We start from the raw sequence: 22936 nt of genomic DNA, 5'->3' as shown, positions 1-22936 counted from the left end.
CTTGCAGGACTGGTCCCTCCCAACTGCCCTTCCCTGCTGGCCATCTTGTGATGGCCATCTTGTGTCCACATGGGGGCAGGATCTTTGACCACACGGGGTCAGCTATCTTGATCTTTTGTGTTGGAGTGATGGTCAATCTGTATATTACTCTTTTATTAGATAGGATAGAGGCCTGGTGCATGGGTGGGGGCCAGCTGGTTTGCCCTGAAGGGTGTCCAGGATCAGGGTGGGGGTTCCCTTGGGGCGTGGGGTGGCCTGGGCGAGGGGCCTGTGGTGGTTTGCAGGCCGGCCATGCCCCCCGGCGACCCAAGTGGAGGCCCTGGTATCTGGGATATATTTATCTTCTACAATTGAAACTTTGTAGCCTGGAGCGAAGCCAAGCCTTCTGCCCGCTCAGTGGCGGCAGCCATTTCTGTTGGAGTTTATTCACCTTCTATAATTGAAACTTTGTAGCCTGGAGTGGAGGCCTAGGCTGGCCAGGGCAGATGGAAAGCTTGGCTTCCTCCATTGCCGGAGGCAACCCTAGCCTGTTCTCTCCAGCTCCGTGGCTGCCGCCATTTTTCTTGGAATTTATCTTCTATAATTGAAACTTTGTATCCTTGAGTGGAGGCCTAGGCCAGCCAGGGTGTGTGGAAAGCTTGGCTTTCTCCATTGCTGGGGAAACCCAAGCCTCCCTCCTGCTCTCTGTGGAGGCAGCCATCTTGGTTGGAGTTAATTTGCACATTTGCTCTGATTGGCTGGTGGGCGTGGCTGGTGGGCATGGTTTGTGAGTGTAGCAGAGTGGTGGTTAATTTGCATATTACTCTTTTATTAGGTAGGATTCCAGTCTCTCTGACTAGACTCCTGTTGTTGAGCATTTAAATTGTTTTTTATTTTTTCTCTAGAAAAAAGTTTCAAAAAACATCTGAGCAATTCAGTTTTTACAAATACCCATCCTACTTCCTTAGAATGAATTCTTATATGTAAAGTTTTTAGGTCAAAGGTTATGTGAATTTCTTAGGTATTTGCTATGCACTGCTTACTCTGGAAGAGTCATCAGAGTTACCAAGAATGGATGAAAATATCATTTCTTTGAGCTCTTTATGAAACTGGATACTGTCAACATTTTTTTAGCACCAAATTGAAAAGTGCAAATGACATCCAATTTTTTTTTTTGTTCATCTGACCTTTAATTATAATTGAGGTCAAATCTTCCCACTGCCTATTTGTTAGCCATTTGTATTTCTACTTTTATAATTTGCCAGTTCATGTTCTTTGCTCATTTTTCTATTAGGTTAGTAATATCTTTTCTTATTAACTTGTAGGAACTCTTTTTAGATACATTTGTACAATTCATTGTAATATTTGAGCAGTTTTATATCCACCATTTATTTTTCTTAATGGTGTTTTGGACACAAAGTCTTTTCCATTAATATCTTCATTTATCTATTTATGCATTTGAGTATCACAGTTGACAAGTTTCTGCATTTATCTATTTATGCATTTGAGTATCACAATTGACAAGTTCCAGACCTACCAGGATTCATATTTAAATTGAACTTTGAGAAAATTTCTAATAGAATTAAGCCAATAATTCTAGGTATCCTGTTTAGTATAATTAATAGGACACTTATCTTTTGTAAGATCTGAAATATGGAGCTATCACTATCAGTCATTTTGCAAATATGTGCCTTTTAATTGAATTTCTGAATCCTTTCTGCTGGCTTCTGGGAAGGCAGAAAAGTGAGGAACTAGTTTGTTCGTATTGACTTAGGCTTCAGACTGCTGAGAACAGTGAGACAGTCTCCAGTCTTTGCTCCTGGCTTCCAAACGTATGAAATCAAACAGAGATTGTATGAGTTAACAGATAACTTAAAACCCATGCAGCCCTGGCCAGTGTGGCTCAGTTGGTTGAAGTATCATCTTGTTCACCAGAAGATGGCAGGTTCGATTCCCAGTTAGGGCACATACCCAGTTTGCAGATTTGATCCCTAGTTGGATGCATAAGAGAGGCAACCGGTTGATATTTCTCTCTCACATCAATGTTTCTCTCACTTTCTCTCTTCCTTTCTCTCTCAAATCAATAAAAACATGTCCTCAAATGAGGATTTTAAAAAACAACCCATGCATAGTCCATTCATAAGCACTATCAGAAGGCCCATGATAACATTGTTGTCTGGTGGCATTTTTCAGATAGGGAACTTCAATTTGTGAATGCTTTCGAACCCCATGTGAGATGTGTAGAGCAGCTTGTTCACTCTTCCCTGGACTTTTGTTCTGGTACTATATGGGTTAGTGTTTCCAGTCTCAGCCTGCAAAATCATTCCGATTGGGGGCTTCCTTAGAAATATGTCTTTCTAAAAGATCTGTAAGTAATACAGATGTTTTTCCTGACTCTATAGAATTTGTTTTGGACTACAAACTGAAGACCATTCCCTGTTTGAATTTGACTTTTGTTTCTGTCCTTGCTTATCATAATCCCTGTTCCTTAGGGACTTATATTGTAGATTCCTTTAGGATGGATTGGGGCGATCTGCTGCTCTCTTTGTTGGCTCTATGGCCAGTAGAGTCAAGTCAACCATTCTCATGTTGTAATTTGATAACTCATCAAAATTCTTATAGATATAAAATTCTCATCTTTGAGAAATTATCTATAGAATTATCTTATAAGGTGAGTCCTTTTATAAATTTCTCTATCAATAAAGTAATAGAAATCCTAGAAATATGTATAGTTAAGTAATGAAAATAAATGAGATAAAATATACAAAGTAAATGAAAACCTGCAGTATGCTCACCACTTTATTACTTCACCACTTTATTTACCACCATGGTTAAAAAAAATAGGGCACTATTGGCTGTGGTGTTACTCTGATCAAGCATACAAGGAGTTACTAGAAGGATGTTTGCAGTATTATTAAAGCATTTTATTCTGTGTTCTTTTGAAGCCCAGCTCAGCTAAAGCAAAGGGGGTCTAATATGAAAGGGATATGCAAAACAGTGAAATAAGTTGTATATCATAATGGAGAGACTAGTAGGAAGTTATATGAGTCATTGACAATCCAAAACAGTTTTCATTGTCTACAAATTCTTCACTAGAAAATGTAGAAAGCTTCAGCAGTCCTCTATCAATTTTATTTTTAAAATGTATGTTAAGACAGTAGCTATCTTGAACTCATGCCAAGAAATTATTAGTTACAGTTGTTGCATAAGGTAATCTGAGGGAGAAATACATATTTAAAGTGCTCTCAGAAAGTTTGAATTATTTGAAATATCAGAAAGAGAAAATTATAGCTTTATAACTATAGAATTTTGGTCAGTTCTTTTTGTTCCTATTCTAAAATGCTTTTCATATACCCAGGATTATTGGACACACAGAGTAGGAATTTAAGTCTCCTTGGGTACAGCCTAGATCAGGATCTAGAAATGAGGCATGCCAGGATGGTACATATGGCAGTCAAAGACCTGGTAATACTCTTCACCCCTCTCTTCTGGAAGATTCTAGAAGCAGGTGAAGAGCAATGGTTCATGTAGGCAGCTGAGATTGGGGCTCTATGGGAGCCAGCCCTGAGCTTCAAGGGCAGGGCACTCTACTGGACCGCAGTCTGCAGATACAGGGATACTGTGCAGATCATCCCTACAGAGACTTATCACAACTCGAGTAAAATCCAGGGATCACTTTATACATGTAGAGGAAAAGCTCCCAAGGCTAACTTGAGACTAAGTCCTTTGGCCAAGGAGACTACAACTCCTAATCCCCTGAAATCAGTTGATCCAGCCTCTAGGATAGGCCATGGGCCCAGGAAGCCAGCCAGTCCTGGGGAGGGCAGAGGGCAGAGGGCAGGAGTATGTTTCAGGAATATCAAGGCCGATGATGACAGTGGCTGTTTTTTTCAAAGCCAAACTTACAAGGTCAGATCTTCCATGTTCTGCCTCAGTGATTCTCCCTGTGAGGACATTTTCGCCTTCTTTCATGTTAATAACAAGGAAAGTTTATCATCTTCCCTCTTGTGTACTAGAAAATTCTGTTGTGCCGAAACCGGTTTGGCTCAGTGGATAGAGCGTCGGTCTGCGGACTGAAAGGTCCCAGGTTCGATTCCGGTCAAGGGCATGTACATTGGTTGCGGGCACATCCCTGGTAGGGGGTGTGCAGGAGGCAGCTGGTCGATGTTTCTCTCTCATTGATGTTTCTAGCTCTCTATCCCTCTTCCTTCCTGTCTGTAAAAAATCAATAAAATATATTTTTTTAAAAAGAAAATTCTGTTGTAACTGCTTCACCCTTGGACTAACATGACCTGTGAGGCTTTGTCCAGCTCCATTCTTCATATTAATGTGTAGAATCTTACCTCCCTTTCCCACAGATTGTGTTGGACACTGCACTGTATTTACTACTGTTGTCAGACACCAATGAAAAGTGAGCAACTCATCGAAGTTTCCTCTCCCAACCGCCTGGGCAAATCACTTCTGAGTAAGAAGTGAGAAGGAAACATACTCTGGCAGCAGAATGATGCTATCATTGGTTGTTTTACTCTTGTTATCAGCATATTTTTAAGAGTGCTGACCTGCAAATTAAGGGATATTAACCTATCCTGTTAATTGCCACTTTTTCTCTACCTCTTAATTTGGCTGTGATAAAATATGTGCCCACCTCCTTGCCCAGGACATGAGGTGATATGATAAGGCAGTCCAGTGCCCTTTGAAACAGTACTAATATGGTGGTTAAATTTCCCAGGCTCCCCAGCAGACTTAGCAACAGAGCAACTTTATTCTTGATTGAAGATTATCATTTAAAATAGTTCTTTTTTTGCTTAGTGACTCCTCCTCAGCCACCACGTTTTTACGCAATCTTCCCATTTGGGGAAAGTTCAGGGGTCATTTATTTGTAGAAGAATGGGGATACCACGAGATCACATTTTTCCAGATCTCTTTCTCAAAGCACCAAAGGGCTCATGCAATGAAAGAGAAAATCTTGGATAAACCAGCCCAGATTAACAAGTGGTCGCATCTCATACACATATTTCACAAGTAGAAAAACACTTCTGCATAAGATTCAGTCCTCCAAAAGAGAGTATTATTTCTAATGTAAGTTATTACAAAGATTAAATTCTGCTGGAAAATAATCAGATGTTATTCTATCTTGAAGACATTTTAATTTCAGTTAAATGTCAGAAAGCAAATTAAATCCTAAGTAAAGCTTAACCTAAATTGTATTTGAAGATTGGGTCTTTGAGACAAGGGGAATATAGCTGCAGTTTGCTATTTCTTTGTGCTTTCTTTTAAACACTGTAGGCAACAGCATTATTGAAAAGAGCCCCTACAGAAGAGGGTGAGGATAGGTCGGCTATTCACAGTAATGAATCATCTTGCAGCTTGCCATCTATTCTGAATGACAATAGTGAAATAAAGGAAGCAAAAAACGCTCCGTGGTTCAACAGAGTTCTTACCTGGGAACAAGGTAACTATTGTTAAAGGGTTGGTCCACAGCAAAAATCCATTCATAGTCAACGTGACACCTTCTTTCTCAAGGTGTACCTATAAAATAAAGGGAACTAGATAATACCTCTGATTTTAATATGCATAGTAGGTTATTTGTTTTACATACCACCTTTCAATAAATATATGATTTTGTTTAGTCTCACAGGGATAGGAAACATAATTGTAGGTCTGCAGTGTTACTGAATTTCCAATAAATTACATTTTTATAAGTTATGAAATCTTAACTAATCACTGAGCAGTAGGTAATTTTGATCATCCTACAAAGATGAAGAGGATTCCATTAAAATGATTCCATAAAGTACTGTAAAGTTTTTGATATCACTTAATAGAATCTACTCATAATTTATAAACATTCTTTTTAAGGTTGTCTTTATAACACAGTATTATAAAAGTCTAAACTGATGAATAAGAATCAATGAATTTATGCCCTCTAAAATTTTAGTATCCAAAAATTGTGATTATTTTGACATTACTATTAAGATATGTCAGTAAGCCACTATCGTGGTATTTCCAATACAGCAATGAGTTGCTCAGGATGTATTCAGAAGTTGATATACATGCACAGAATTTAAGACTCACTGTTTTAAGCCCCCCTCAAATTTGATAGATGTCAAGCTAAATAATTTTTTCATGAAAACAACATAGAGATACCTTAGTTTTAGAAAAGTTTTCCTTTTAGAAGGAACAGTACTATTTCAGGCAAGAAATAAACTGGAGGATAAAAAAAAAGGAGGTGGGGAGACAGTGAAAATAATAGGAATGGTAATTTTTAAAAAATCAAACAAAGGCCTAGTCCATAAATATAACCCTGACATACATTTTTATTATCATGTGTTTGATTTTTAGAAGTTTCAAGTGGCTACAGAGATGAGAGCAAGGAAGAAAGCATGGCAGCAAATGTTCCAATCACAGGTAAAGTTATAGTTGCCTAAGAGTTGCAAACACAGAATTCAACCTTGTTATATAATCAATACATTCTATGTTGGTGATATGTGAACTCCACTAAGAGCATGTATATTTGACTACCACATGCTGGAGCAGGAGAGTAATTATAAGAGCACATAATTATAATGTGCAAACTTACGTTAACACAAACTAAGGTGGAAAATAACCGTGTCTATTGAATTCTTCATAATCATGTTATACATTTACACATGCGAGCATCCCCCATCACATAGCCTTTCAGCACCTGCGTCTGTGTGAAAGGGTCAGTCCATGGGGAACACCCAGTCTTTATATGGTAAACTACAGATGCTTCTGATTTTATTCTTTTCTTTCCTGTGATAATTGAACGTGTGTCATTAAAATAAGAACAAGGGGGAAAGTACCAGACAGGAAGCTTGCTTGTGCCTCAGTTACAAAGCCTGTCTGATAAATACAAAATTTTAGCAATAAGGCTTCATCAAGACTTATTAAGTTTTCTGCACATGCATTAGGCTTATTAAGATGAAATCTGAATATCATTACTTTTTTTAGTTTTAGAATATCAACAGCAGCAATTAGTATTCTGAACAGAATTCTATTTGTCATGCATCTAAATTTAATAGTGCCTTGTTTTTTTAAAGTGCTGTGCTACTTCATTATAAATTCAAAGGTCTGACTTTAAATATTTATACAAGTAAATACACCATTGCACCAACGTACTGAGGCACGCATCTGTATATATTGAAGTAACGTTGTTTATATGCAGGAAAGAATGGCTTTCTTTTATGGCAGTACAATTCATGGCCTGATGATTAATTTTTTAAGCCCATGTTTCTGTGATGAACTCTGGTTTTGAAAAAGGAGTTTATAGTAGAGCAATTATTGTGTGTATTCTACATCAGATAATATTTCACTCCAAAATGCAGAGGTTTTCTTTTCTTTTAAAAATTTCCCAGTTATTTATTTATTGCCTTTTTATTCTTCATTTTGAGAAAACTTTGGTAAAGTTCCCTATTTATTTTTTTTAATGGATTTTTAGAGAAAGAAAGGGGGAGAGAGAGTGAGAGAGAGAAAAACATCGGTTGGAAGCCTCCCCAAAATGCCCTAACCTGGGATCGAACCTGCCACCTTTTGGTGCATGGGATGATGCTTCAACAAACTGAGCCACACTGGCCAGGACTTTAATTTTTTTAATAGAATTGTGAATGATCCCAAATTGCAAATAACCAATAAGTTATTTGGGGGCTTTTCCCTTGCATTTACCTATGAATGCATAAGTATCTAATATAATCTCTCAATTTATTTCAATTAAAAGTATAAAAGCTTATTGGGAGAAACCAGGAAGTGGCTTCGTTGCCCATTCTTACTTGTCTTTTAAATATTATTTTCAATCATCCCCTGCTGTGAGTAGATGACTCTCCCAAAAATTATTGCAAATGTTATTATCTCATAAAAATTTTATTGAGGTATAATTGATATATATGGCACTATGTTACTTTCAGGTATACAGTGTAATGATACACATTGCAAAATGATCATCACAGTAAGTCTAGCTAACATCCATCACCACACAGAATTACAAATGTTTTTCTTGTTATGGAGAACTTTTAAGATTTACTCTCCTAGCAGTATTCAAATATGCAATACAGCATTATTAACATTAGTAACCATGCTGTTCATTACCTCCCCATGACATTTATTTTATAACTAGAAATTTGTACCTTTTTTTGGCCTTTTAAAAATTTATTTTTTAACTACAGTTGACATACAATACTATATTAGTTTCAGGTGAGCCTAAGTAGTATTCCATTGTATATATGTACCACATCTTATTTATCTATTCATCTATCCATGGACACTTAGGTTACTTCTATATTTTGGCTGTTGTAAATAATGCTGCAATGAACATAGGGTTGTATATATCTTTTCAAATTAGTTTTTTCTATTTCTTCAGATAAATACTCAGAAGAAGAATTGCTGGGTCATATCATAGTTCTACTTTTAATTTTTTGAGGAACCTCCATACTGTTTTCCATAGCAGCAGCAACAATCTGCATTCCCACTAATGGTGCTTAAGGGTTCTCTTTTCTCCACATCCTCGCGAACACTTGCTGTTTGTTGATTTACTGATAATAACCATTCTCACAGGTCTGAGGTGATATCTCATTGTGGTTTTAATTGTCAGAAAATATGTACCTTTTGACCTCTTCACTCATTTTGCTCACCTCCCACCCCTGCCTTTGGCAACCAGCAATCAGTTCTCTGTGTCTGCCTCATAGAATCCTATCTAATAAAGGGGGAAATGCTAATTGACCCTCACACCGTTGAAAAGATGGCAGCGCCCACAGCCAATAAGGAGGGAATATGCTAATTGACTGCCATGCCCTCAAAGATGGCGGCACCCACAGCCACAAGATGGCGGCGCCCAGTCCCCTCAGCCCCGCCGGGGTGGCAAGCGCACAGCAAGGCTGAGACCACCCCCAGGCAGGCCCGGCCACTTCACGCGCCTGCCTCTGGAGTCCCCCAGTCCCCTCAGCCCCCAAGCCACCCAGGGCCAGCCCAAGGCGCAGGCAAGCTTCAGATGGCGGCTGCCCAGCCACCCAGGGCCACCCAAGGCTCGGGTAACTAGGGCTGTCCGAGGCTTGCGCTGCCGGCAGTGGCAGCAGCAGAGGTCTGATGGGGTGTCGCCTTCTCCTGATCGCCGGGTCGCCTCCCACCCCTGAGGGCTCCTGGACTGTGAGAGGGGGAAGGCCAGGCTGAGGGGACCCCCCCCCCCCCGTCCAGTGTATGAATTTTCATGCACCGGGCCTCTAGTTTCTTTATAAGAGAAAAGAAAATTAAGTACCAGGATTTCAAAGCGTCCTTCTCATCATGCAGAAAGAGGTATGATGAGCCTAGAAGTATTACTATTGCCATTAAGAGTTTTTTAAAAATTGCAATTCCAACAGCCTGCCATTGGTCTATCAATAGTTGGCAGTTCTTATTTTATTTATTTTCTAAATTTTATTTTACTGTTGACAGTATTACAGATGTCCCCCATTTTCTCCCCTTTGCCAACCTCCAGCCAGCCCCCACGCCATCCCAGCCTTCACTGCATTATTATGTGTGTCCATGGGCTGTGCATACATGTATATAAATTCTTTAGTTAACCTCTCCCACACACCGCACCCCTGCCCTGCTTCCCTCTGTTTTGTCAGTTTCTTTTGTTCGTTAGATTCTACATGTGACATTTGTCTTTCTTTGACTGGCTTATTTCGTTTAGCATAATAATTTCCATGTCCATCGATGCTGTTGCAAAGGTAAGAGATCCTTCTCTTTTACAGCCACATAGTATTCCATTGTGTAAATGTACCGCAACTTTTTTATCCCCTCGTGTACTGATGGGCACTTGGGCTGTTTCCAGATCTTAGCTTTTGTAAATACCACTGCTATGAACATAGGGGTACATATATCCTTTCTGATTGGTGCTTCAGGTTTCTTAGGATATATTCCCAGAAGTGGGATCAATGGGTCAAAAGGCAATTATTATTTTTAATTTTTTAAGGAAACTCCATATTTTCTGCAGTGGCTACACCAGTCTGCATTCCCAACAGCAGTGTATTAGGGTTTCCTTTTCTCCAATCCTCACCAGCACTTGTCATTTGTTGATTTGTTGATGGTAGCCATTCTGGCAGGTGTGAAGTGATACCTCATTGTAGTTTTAATTTGCATCTCTCTGATGATTAGCACGTTGAGCATTTTTTTCTCTTGGTCCTCTGTATGACCTCTTTGGAGAAGTGTTTATTCAGGTCCTTTGCTCATTTTTTAATTGTATTGTACATCTTCCTTTTGTTGAGTTTTATGAGTTCTTTATATATTTTGGAAATTGACCCTTATCAAGATGTATCATTGGAAAATATGCTCTCCCAAACCATAGGTTCCCTTTTCATTTTGTTGTGCAGAAGATTTTCAGTTTGATGTAGTCCCATTTGTTTATTTTTTCCTTTGTTCTCCTTGCCCTAGGAGATGTACTTGTGAAAATACTGCTATGTGAGATGTCTGAAATTTTACTGCCTATGTTTTCTTCTAGAATTTTTATAGTTACGAGACTTACATTTAAGGCTCTTATCCATTTTGAGTTTATGGTATAAGTTGGTGGTCTAGTTTCATTTCTTTTTGCATTTACCTGTTTAATTTTCCCAGCACCATTTGAGACTTCATCGAGAAAGAATCATTGAGCCTGCAGTCTGGGCATGTGCCCTGACCAGGAATTGAACTGGTAACCTCCTGGTTCATAGGTCGACACTCAATCACTGAGCCACACCAGCTGGGCTCATTGTACATTCTTACCTCCTTTGTCAAAGCCAAATAATTGATTATAATGGCGTGGGTCAATTTCTGGGGTCTCTGTTGTGTTCCATTGGTCTAGATGCCTGTTCTTATGTCAATACCAGGCTGTTTTGATTACAATGGCTTTGTAATATAGTTTGATATCTGGTATTGTGATCCCTCCAACTTCGTTCTTTCTCAGGTTTGCTGAGGCTATTCAAGGTCTTTTTTGGTTCCATATAAATTTTTGGAATATTTGTTCTAGATCTGTGAAGTATTCCATTGGTTTTTTAATAATGATTGTGTTAAATCTGTAGATTGCTTTGAGTACTGAGGACATTTAATTAGGTTAATTCTTCCACTCTATGAACACGGTATATACTTCTACTTGTTTGTATCTTCCTGTTTCCTTGTTTAATGTACTATAGTTTTCCAAGTACAGGCCTTTTACTTACCTCCTTAGTTAAGTTTATTCCCAGTTATCTTATTTTTTGTTGTTGTTGGTAAATGGGATTTTTTAAAGTTTCTCTTTCTGAGAGTTTATTATTGGTATATAAAAATGCCATGGATTTCTGGATGTTAATTTTGTATCCTGCTACTTTGCCAAATTCATTCATTAAATCTAGTAGTTTTTTAGTAGCATTTACAGGGTTTTCTATGTGCAATATTATGTCATGTGTGAATAATGACAGTTTTACTTGTTCCTTTCCAATTTGGATGCCTTTTATTTTTTCTTCTTGTCTAATCACTGTAGCTAGGATTAGCAGTACTATTTTGAATGAAAGTGATGAAAGCAAACAGCTGTCTTGTTCCTGTTCTTGAGGGAAACACTTAGTTTTGCCCATTGAGTTTTATGTTGTCTGTTGGTTTGTCATATATGGCCTTTATTATGTTGAGGTATGTTCCCTCTATTCCCACTTTGCTGAGAGTTTTTATCCAAAATGGGTTCTGGATTTTGTTGAATGCTTTTTCTGCATCTATTGATATGATCATGTGATTTTTATCTTTCATTTTGTTAATATAATATATCATATTTATTGGTGTGTAAATATTTTACCAGCCTTGCATCCTTGAAATAAATCACACTTTGTCGTGGTGTATGATATTTTTAATGTATTGCTGGATCCGATTTGCTAATGTTTTGTCGAGGATTTTAGCATCTCATGTTCATCAGGGGTACTGGCCTGGAATTCTCTTTCTTTCCACTTCATTCATTTATTCATTTATTTATTTATTTATTTATTGTAATAGTTTGAGGAGAATAGGTGTTAATTCTTCTTTCAATATTTGGTAAAACAGGTCTGTGAATTCATCCAATCCCGGGCTTTTGTTTTCTGGGAGTATTTTATATTATTGCTTCAATTTCATTAGTTGTTATTGGTCTATTCAGGTTTTCTGATTATATTTTTCCAGGAATTTGTCCATGTTGTCCAGGTTATCCAACTTGTTGGCATATAATTGCTAATAATATTTTCTTGCAATTTTTTTATATTTCTGTGGTGTCAGTTGTTACTTCTCTTGCATTTCTAATTTTACTTATTTGGTTCTCTCTCTTTGTTTCTTGATGATTCTAGCTAATGGTTCATCAATCTTATTTATCTTTTTTTTTCAAAATACATATTTTTATTGATTTCAGAGAGGAAGGGAGAGGGAGAGAGAGATAGAAACATCAATGATGAGAGAGAATCATTGATAGGCTACCTCCTGCATGCCCCCAATGATCGAGCGTGCAACCCAGATACATGCCCTTGACTGGAATCAAACCTGAAACCCTTCAGTCCACAGGCTGATAGTCTATCCACTGAGCCAAACCAGCAAGGGCTATCTTTAAAAAAAAAAAAAAAACAGCTTTTGGTTTCATTGATCTTTTTATTGTTGTTTTAGTCTCTATGTCATCTATTTCCACTCAGATCTTTATTGTTTCCTTCACTCCACTTTCTCTGGGCTTTTCTTGTTGTTCTCTTCTAATTCTTTAAGTTGTAGCATTGGATCATTTGTTTGAGCTTTTTCTTATTTCTTGAGGGAGGCCTGTAATGCTATGAACTTCCCTCTCATAACTATATCCCATAGATTTCTGGTTGTTGTGTTTTTGTTTTCATGTGTTTTCAGGAAGTTTTTTATTTCTTCCTTGATTTCATTGTTTAATAACATGCCATTTAGCCTCCAGGTGTTTGAATGTTTTTGAGGTTTTTATTTTAGTTGATTTCTAGTTTCATGCCATTGTGATCCAAGAAATCCTTGATATGATTTCAGTCTTCTTGTACTTGTAAAGCTTATTTTGTCCTAAAATGTGGTCTGTCTTTGAAAATGTCCCTTGTGCATTTGAAAAGAATATATATCCTGCCGCTTTGGGATGAAATGTTCTGTAAATGTAAATTAAATCTATTTGATCAAATGTGTCACTTAAAGTCACTGTTTCTTTGTTGATTTTTTTATGGGGTCTGGAAGATCCATTCATTGATGTTATAGTCCCCTATTATGACTATATTAAAGTCCCCTATTATGACTGTATTATTTTCTAATTCTCCTTTAACGTCCTCCAGAAGTTTTAAAAATATATTTAGATGCTCCTATATCAGGTACAAATGTGTTTACCAGAGTTAAACCTTCTTTTTGGATAGATTCCTTTTGTATTATGTAGTGACCTTCCTTGTCACTTTTATGGTCTTTGTTTTGAACTCTATTTTGTCAGATGTAACTATTGTTACACCCCCTTTTTTGTGTCCATTTGTGTGGAATATATTTTTCCATCCCCTCACTTTCATCCTGTCTTAGTCTTTTGTTTGAGGTGGCTCTCTTGTAGACAGCATATATATGAGTCATGTTTTGGTGGTAATAAACTCCTTTAGCATATATATGGGTCATGTCTTATTATCCATTCATCTACCTATGTCTTTTTTTTAATTTAATAAATCTTTATTGTTCAGATTATTACCATTGTTTCTACTTTTTCCCCCCATATCTCCCCTCCACCCTGTTCCCACCCCACCCTCTGCCCTTACCTCCCCCCCACTGTCCTCATCCATAGGTGTACAATTTTTGTCCAGTCTCTTCCTGCACCCCCCATACCCATTTCCCCCTGAGAATTATCAGTCCACTCCCTTTCTATGCCCCTGATTCTATTATATTCACCAGTTTATTCTGTTCCTCAGATTTTTAATTCACTTGATTTTTGGGTTCACTTGTTGATAGATATGTATTTGTTGTTCATAATTTTTATCTTTACTTTTTTCTTCTTCCTCTTCTTAAAGAATACCTTTCAGCATTTCATATAATACTGGTTTGGTAGTGATGAACTCCTTTAGCTTTTTCTTGTCTGTGAAGCTCTTTATCTGACCTCCCATTCTGAATGATAACTTTGCTGGGTAGAGTAATCTTGGTTGTAGGTTCTTGCTATTCATCACTGTGAATATTTCTTGCCACTCCCGTCTGGCCTGCATAGTTTCTGTTGAGAAATCAGCTGACAGTCATATGGGTGCTCCCTTGTAGGTAACTAACTGTTTTTCTCTTGCTGCTTGTAAGATTCTCTCTTTGTCTTTTGCTCTTGGCATTTTAATTATGATGTGTCTTGGTGTGGTCCTCTTTGGATTCCTTTTGTTTGGGGTCCTGTGCGCTTCCTGGACTTGTAAGTCTATTTCTTTCACCAGGTGGGGGAAGTTTTCAGTCATTATTTCTTCAATAGGTTTTCAGTATCTTGCTCTCTCTCTTCTTCTGGCACCCCCATAATTCTGATGTTGGTACGCTTAAAGTTGTCCCAGAGGCTTCTTACACTATCTTCAACTTTTTGGATTCTTTTTCTTTTTGCTTTTCCAGTTGAGTGTTTTTTGCTTGTTTGTATTTCAAATCTTTGACTTGATTCTTGCGTTCCTTTAGTCTGCTGTTCGGTCTCTGTATAATATTTTTTTATTTCAGTCAGTGTATGTTTAATTTCTAGTTGGTCCTTTTTCATATCCTCAAAGGGTCTCACTAAACTTATCGGCCTTTTCTAGGAAATTCTTGAAAAACCTTATAACCATGGTTTTGAATTCTATATCCAGATGTTTGTTTTCCTCCATTTTGTTTGTGATCTGTTACTTTGTCTCCACATTTTCGTTGCTTCCCTGAGTTGGTAAGGTAGCTTTGTGTGCTAGGTTTCCTATATGGCCCAGTGGGTCAGCCTCCTCAGTCACCTGAGGTGGACACTCTTGGTGCACCCCTTTGTGGTCTGTGTGTACAGCCTTATTGTAGTTAAGTCTTGATTGTTGTTGGTATCACTGGGAGGAATTGACCTCCAGGCCAATTGGCTATGTGTATCAGCCGTGTCTATGACAGGAGACCTGTGCTGGAGACAGCCTTATAGGACCAGACTTGCAAAATTGCAAAAGCCTCTGTGCTCAGCTTGGATGGGACGGAGTAACAGGGCTGAGCAGACAGTCTTGGCTTCCAGTCAGCCCTGCCCTTGCGCGCGCGCCTCCAGACCTCTGCCTTCCACAGCTCCACTGAGTTTCCGCCTGACAGTCCAGATTCCCCCAGGCTCGCCCGGAACTTAGGTTCAGTGCAGTCAGGAGCTCCTGACTCCCTTCTGCTTAGGGAGAGCTAGCAGCAACCTCAGCAGTCAGTATTCTCTGCGCGCACTCGCCCGCGTGTGTAAGCCTCGAGACCCCTGCCCTCCGCGGCTTTCCCGAGTCTCCGAGTCTCCATGTGCCTTTCTCTCTACCTGACAGTCCAGACTCCCCCTGTATGAGCCTGGGTCCACGGGGTTTCGCCCAGACTGGGGTTTAGTGCAGTCGAACTGGGGTTAAGTGCAGTCGGGGGCTTCTTTCCCTCTCCTGCCAGAGAAAGCCAGCTAGGCACTCATCCGCCCTTCCTTTCTGCGCACTTGTCTCTGTACCTCAGTCCTTTGCAGCTCCTCTGATTCTCCGTGCACTTTCCTCTTTCCTTCTAGTTGTAGAATTTCCACTCAGCCAGCTTTCCTGTGGTTCTGGGTGATGTCCGTTCTGTCTTTTAGTTGTAGTTTTGAAATTGTTGTGCGAGGCAGCAGTTTAGGTGTTTACCTATGCTGCCATCTTCGTTTCTCTAACATTATCTTCGGGATTAACCTTTGTTCTTCTTGGTCTACCCTGTGTCTTTTGATTGGAGCTTTTAATCCACTTACATTTAAGGGTATTCCTTTTTTTAATCCTCACCCAAGGAGTGAGGTTATTTATCAGTTGATTTTCTTTTTTAGAGAGAATGGAAGTGCAGAAGAGGGCAGGGAGAGAGAGAAAGAAGCATTGGCATGAGAGGGATACATAGATTGGTTGCCTACTGCTCACACTCCAACTGGGCCAGGTATTGAACTTCCAACTGAGGTACGAGTTCTTGACTGGGAATTGAAGCCACGACCATTCGGTCCATGGTCTGACGCTCTAACCACTGAGCAAAACTGGCCAGGGCTAAGGTAATTGGTGTTTTTTTTTTATTTATTGCCATTTTTATTCTTTATGCCTATGTACCTCTCTCTAATTCTTTCTTTTTTTTTATTTCTTAGTACTGTCCTTTAGCATTTCTTGCAATGCTGGTTTGGTGGTAATAAAATCCTTTAGCATGTTTTAGGTATGAGAAGCTCTTTATTTCACCATTAATTTTTAATTATAACCTTGCTGGAAAGAGTAGTCTTGGTTTCAGATTGTTGCTTTTTATTACTTGAACAAAGTAAATGGCTTTAAAGTTTTTGTTTACATTGAATACTTCATGCCATTCCCTTCTGGCCTGTAGTGTTTCTGTTGAGAAATCAGCTGACAGCCTTATGGGAACTCCTGAGGTAACTGACTGTCTCTCTTGCTGCCTTGAAAATTTTCTCTTTGTCTTTAACATTTGCCATTTTAATTATGATGTGTCTTGGTGTGTGTCTCTTGTGTTCATCTTGATTGCAACTCTGTGCTTCCTGAACTAGTGTAACTTTTTCATTCACCAGGTTAGGGAAGTTTTCTGTCATTATTTCTTCAAACAGTTTCTCTATCTCCCTGCCGTACCCCTATTATGAGGATGTTGTTCCATTTCATATTGTCCCAAAGTTCCCTTATACTGTCCCCATCCTTTTAATTATATTTTTCTCTCTTCTGCTCTGAGTGTTTTTTCTACCATGTCTTCCAAATCATTGATTTGATCCTCTGCTTCATCAAGCCTGCCTTTAATTCCTTCCAGTGTATTCTTGATGTCAGATATTCTTCATTTCCAACTGATTCTTATTCATGGTTTCTATATCTTTTTTCATGCTTATGTATTTCCCACTCACTTTCCTGTAGTTCCCATTTATTTCCTTGTAGTTCTCACTAAGTTCATTGAGCATACTTATAACCATGACTCTGAACTCTGTCTAATAAATTGCTTACCTCCATCTCATTTAGCTGTTTTTTTCTGGAGGTTCCTTCTTTTCTTTCATTTTGGGGTTGTTTCTTTTTAATTGTCTCTTTGAGTTTGTTTCTATGTGTTAGATAGAACTGCTATGACTCCCAGCCTTAATGGGGTGGCCTTTTGTAGTAAATGTCTGTGAGACTCAATGGAATGGTCTCCTTGAAAACCTGAGCTGGATACCCTTTTTGTGGGTTATTTGGGCTCAATTCCGACCACATCGAGCTGTTGTACAGGTGCAATAACCTTCTGGGAGCAGGTTGTGTGGGGTCACAGAAGGTAATCCTCTGTTCCACAATGCCACTCACGCCAAAGACTGGAACAGACCCTCTATTTTTTTATTTGTGGGTGGAAGGCAATTGGCAGAGGTTTTGTTGTTGTTGTTTGTTTTTAATGTTTTATGCACATTGTATGCCAGAATACTAGACTTAAAGTAACTTGGGAGACATGAAAAAAAAACACAAAAATTTTAAAGCCATTTACTTTGTTCTAGCATTGCCATTCTGTCCTTGCCACCACACTTCATTTCTTGTCCCCCACACACTGTATCTCTCATGAAGTTAATGTTTGAGGGCCTCATACACCTTGGTTCTGCATAATACTGCTAGTATTTTTGTGTCTCTCATTGAAGCTATTTTGATATCTAAGTTCTTTACCATAATTTCTTTATTAAATTTTGTATCTTTTGTCATGTTATTTAGAAATTTGGCCTTTAGTAAAGTAAGGCAAATATATAGTTTGATTTAAGATAGATTCTGCCTTCCCATTTATAATACTTCTGTTGAGGCTTTCCTATTTGTATGGGCTGAATTCCTTCTAGAATATTTCAAAAAAGTAATATACCAGAGGCTGTCCTTTGGGAGTCGAGGAAATGTGGCACTTGAGCCTGGTCTTCGGCATCAGCCATCAGTGTCTGCTCTTTATTCCCTGATCATTTCTGCACCACTCTGAGCCTCTGTATTGGAAAAGCAGACATACATAGTACCTGGCAAGATTGCCTTAAAATTGAAATAACATCATGTGTGTGAAAATGTCAGGCATATGCTAGACACTCATACATGTTAGTTGTGGTTTCTAACAATATTCATGCGAATATTAGTAGTACTATTGGTCTTATGCACTAGCCCCATAATCACCAGCATTTCAAACCAGTGACATTTAGTCAAAAGGAACCTTACAAATCAAACTCAAGATGGAAAGGAAGCAGGGGCAATTGGGGATGCAGTGCCACGAAAAAAGTAAGCCTGAAATGAGTCCTGGAAGGGCACCTGGATACTGCCAGCTTGTTTGTTATTCTGACAGCTGCTTGCCTTCTTGAGCTGCAATGCTACCATAATTCCTCGTAGACCACACTTCCTGATAGTACCACTAAATTAGTTTCTACAAGAAATTCCCACTGTAGAACTCAATTGATGATTTGAATCCACAAGTATGTTTACCTATCCAAAAAAAAAATATTTGAAGAGTGTTCCATGCTACCTTTGGAACATCTAATTACTCCCATGAAGAAGCCCTTAGAGAAGAATCACAAAAAGCTGATGAAATGGCTCCTGGGGATCTCTCTGGTCAAGGCCCAACTGTTTCTGCCATATGTGCACACAGGTGAGGGCATTGTAGGGTTCCTGATCATCAGGTGGTAGTCCTCCCTTGATGTGCTGCCTTACAAGGTTGATGATCTGATGCAGAATTTCCCCAAATGTGTTCTGTGTATTGCTCCTCCCAGAAGACATTGCAAGGAATACATATCTTGTGGCTAAACCGTCTGGTCTTTCGCCCTCTGCAGCATGCACCATGCACAGGAGCATATTGAAGACTTTTAGAAGACTTTCAGTAAATGAACCATTTAAAAGTGTGGAACCTAGAATCAAATAACTATTTGAAAATGGAATACTTTGTCTAACAGAAGCCAACAGAATTAATGTTCTATGGAACACATTTTGGGAAATATGCACACATACATGTGGAACATTTAAAACCTTATGTCTAATGAGGACACCAGTTTTATCAGTACACTAAAATTATCATCAACATTTTCCTGTGGTTCTTTTTGTGGGAGTCTCCCTTGTGGATAAGATTGCTTAACAAAGACACTTTGGGCTACTTTAATGTAACTAAACCCAGATGATGCTCTGATTAAGAGCTACTTGTTAAAGCTGCTCCTTGAATTGATGACCAGCAGGTCACAATAGTAACTGTCAGTGATCCAGAAGCAGTCTTCATCAGTGTGGATCCTTCTGTGTGACCTTATTTGCTTTGCAGCCATCTCAGACGGGATATAGTAAAGAAAGAAGCAGAGCTGAAACCCAGAGCAGGCCACCAGGAGGTTGGGCAGAATGGATGGGTGGATCAGAAGTTATACCATTTTTAGAACAATGAGGATCCTGGGGAAGTTTAACTTGAGAAGGGCACAGAAGTTATCTTTAAATACTTGCAGAGCTGCTGTGTACAAGGCAGAGCATTAATCGAGCATAATTATGGAGGGTACCTCAGGAGACCCTGTTTGTGAGTGCTGCAGGGAAGGAATTGACAGCTCAATAACAGAAAAACTTTCTGGTTCTTCCTATCAGGAAAAGCAAACTCAGTGTGTTCCAGCTGTCAGAGTCCGTACTGGGTGCTTGAATCATGGCAGGAACCTGCTCTCTAGAGGGGCACTGTGGAAGGAATTCTCATTTCTGGGAAATCTGACCCACTTTTAATATGATTCTCTGTCCATATTTTAAAAAATCAAAGGTGCCAAAATTCTCATTTCTCTCTTTCCCTTTCCCATTTCCTTTATATCCCCTCACATCAGCCTTTTTATAAGAGGGGGCTCATCCTTAAGAGTTTGTTATCACTTAGAAGGCATCTGCTTTGTTAATCATCATTATAGGGAGTATGAATTTCATAACTCTGGCTCTTATAACCTGTACTAAAATGTACATAGAAACACTTCCATACACACACCCGTACACACAACCAAAGTAAATATTCTCACAGCCTGTGATCTATTGCTAACACAGTCTACCCCTTTTTACTAGTCTAGTTATTCCCACTAAAGAATTCAGATAGAAATTAAAAGTTAATGTTGATATCTTTGAAATGTGTAATTTTACATATATAGTAAATAGTATATCATTTGCATGTAACAAAACACCTTGGGAGTACCAGGACAGCAAAAGACTGGGTCTTTGCCCTCACTAAGCATTTGTCTTCTCTAATCTTCACAACAGCCCTGTGGGGTAAATATTAGTAACATTCTGCAGATGGTCAAACAGAAACTTAGAAAGGTTGAGTCCTGCTCAGAGCCATCTAGTGTGTTGGATCTTGACTAGAACTCAAACTTCAGGATTTAAGAACTGCATCAGGATGCCTGGATCAATTAAACATCAGCATGTATCGTAACAAAAGGTTAACTCTGCAAGGATGCTTTAGAGAATAATGATGAACACAGATAGCCCTACTTTCCTTTCTTTTGTGTTGGGTTTACAAAGGTTGGAAGGTTGCATAGGCCTGAGACCATATGCTCATAGTAGGATATTCAGGTCAGTGTTCCCCTGAAACACTTAGGCCAGGATTAAAGCAATGCTTATCTAGACTATGAGGGAAAGAATCCTGAACTACTTAAACTCACAAAGGGAAAGTTCTCACATTGACAATTTTATTTCTGTTCAATTATATTTACCTTTGAGAATTAAGTGAATTTTAGTTTTAGCAAATGATGCAGCTTATTTTAAATGTCATACAAACCAATCATCTAACACAGTGTCTGGCACACAGTGGGCACTCATTATGTCAAACAAATGAATAAAAATGAGAGTATTAAAGGAGTTTCTTTAAATGCTTGTTGATTCAGGCCAAAATACTATCTCTTTCAGTTATTCACTCCACCAATACTTTTCCCACTCACGTGCCTATCCTGGCAAAACTCATCTCCTTAAGCTCCATGTGAAAAGGGCTCTCAGCTTTTATCTCAAGAGGATTAAACCTCTAAGAATGTCCATTCAGCCTCTTATTCTTTTGACATCAATTCTCGTGGTCAAGCTGTGTTGAAAGTGGTTGCTTGACTGTGCCATTTCTCACTGGTATTCTTTGGCAAGCTGAAATATTCAAAGTCATGTTAAGGTACTCCATTTAGAAGCTTTGTGGGAGGTCAGCATAAATTTGAAGGGTGCCACTTGGGGTCCTGGGCAGTGCTTGCCAAAACATTTTTACTGGAGTTTTACATCAAATTGGAAAAGAGCTAGAAACATACAATGGCCAAATTATCATTGGTGACTAGATTTATCTTGAGAGAAAAGACTGTGGTGATAACTTTGGACTGCCAAAGTACAGTGGCATGATATCTCCACTGCTGAGACTGTAATTGTTCCTCATTTGTCCCTTCACAGAAATGTTCAAGAATCAGAAGATATATTACCTGCTGCACCTGGGACAGGGGACCCCCAATTCGTGCAAAACCAAGGGACCACCATATGCTTCTGAACTGTCCATTGCAGGTCACATGGCCCTGTTTCTATGGCAGTGGTCAGGCTGCTGGGACTTCCCCCACTCAGCCTACTGCCTGCTACCTGCTATGGCAAAGCATTCCTCACTCATGATGTTGCAAGGTAGTGGTTATTTAACGTAGTTATTAAAGAATGAAAGGCAATTTTCTGACTAGTGCACTTGATTGGATGCCCCTGTATTCAAGGAAATGAACTCCTACATGCCTAGAGAAATTCTCAGTGGTTGCACAATAGAATCCTCTGTGGTGTTTTAAAATTTGCCTATGCCCTAAATCCTCCCTTGACCAGTTATATCAGAACCTCTAGGGGCAAGAGCCAGGTATCAGCCTTTTATAACACACGCAGGTGACTCCCCAGGTTTGAGAACCATGGGGCAGGAGATCTCAAAGCTGAAAGAGCCCTTGGAGATCATGTTGTGAAATACTCTCACTTTACACAAGAGACTGAAGTGGAGAAAGTGAATAGCTTGGGCGTTAGATGTTTTAACAAAATCAGGGATCAGGGAGTGTACTTCAGTTATCCCTTGGTGTCTTTTCAGGAGACTGGTTCCAGGACCCCTTCCCCTAACAACCCCTTACCCCCACTGTGTATACCAAAATCTACAGATGCTCAAGTCCCTTATATAAAAAGGCCTTATATTTTCATATTGGCCACAGCAGGGTATGCCAACACATCACTTCATTTGCATGGATTTAATGTAGTGCTCAGATTTAGTATAGTAGCAAATTCAAGTTTTGTTTTTTGGAACTTTCTGGGATTTTATATATTTTTCATCTGCATTTGGTTGAATCCATGGATGCCAAACCAGTGAACTTTCCTAGGACTTAATGTACTTTCCTAGGGCTGCTGTAACAAAGCACTACAAACTTAAAACAACAGAAATGTATTATCTCACAGTTCTGGATGCTGAAAGTCTAAAATCGAAGTCTCAGCAATACTGTACTCCCTCTAAGGGCTCCAGGGAGAACCCTTTTTTTGCCTGTTTCAGCTCTTGGTGGGTCCTAGTTTGTGGCAACATAACTCCAATCTCTAACTCCATCTTTACATCACCTTCTTTTCTGTGTCTCTGTGTCCACTCCGCTTCCTCTCAGGACACTTGTCATTGGATTTAGGGCCACCTAAATCCAGGATGATTTCATCTTGAGAGCCTTAATTAATTACATCTGCAAAGAACCTATGTCCAAATAAGGTCACATCTTGAGGTTCTGGGTGGACATAAATTTTTTTTCAATTACAGTTGACATTTTATATTAGTTTCAGGTGTACAGCATAGTGGTTAAACATTTATGTAACTTACAAAGTAACCCCCCAAAAGTCTAGTACTCACCTTGAACCATACATGGTTATTACAATATTATTGACTATATTCCCTATGC

The 22936-nt window shown here is 39.0% G+C and overlaps 1 protein-coding gene across 2 annotated transcripts in view; it reads left to right on the top strand.

Moving 5' to 3' along the window:
• The window catches only part of KIZ (kizuna centrosomal protein), a 126161-nt gene that overhangs the window by 81246 nt on the left and 21979 nt on the right, over positions 1–22936 (top strand). For both annotated transcript variants that reach the window (XM_079784392.1, XM_079784391.1), the window contains exons 9-10: positions 5266–5431; positions 6319–6384. In XM_079784392.1, the coding sequence (XP_079640518.1) occupies positions 5266–5431; positions 6319–6384 (232 nt within the window). The remainder of the gene's footprint in view (positions 1–5265; positions 5432–6318; positions 6385–22936) is intronic.

This window comes from Cnephaeus nilssonii (assembly GCF_951640355.1).
Source record: "Cnephaeus nilssonii genome assembly, chromosome: 11".
NCBI classification, from domain to species: domain Eukaryota; kingdom Metazoa; phylum Chordata; class Mammalia; order Chiroptera; family Vespertilionidae; genus Cnephaeus; species Cnephaeus nilssonii.
The sequence above is the reverse complement of the archived record's forward strand: the minus strand, read 5'-3'. Positions and strand labels throughout refer to the sequence as shown.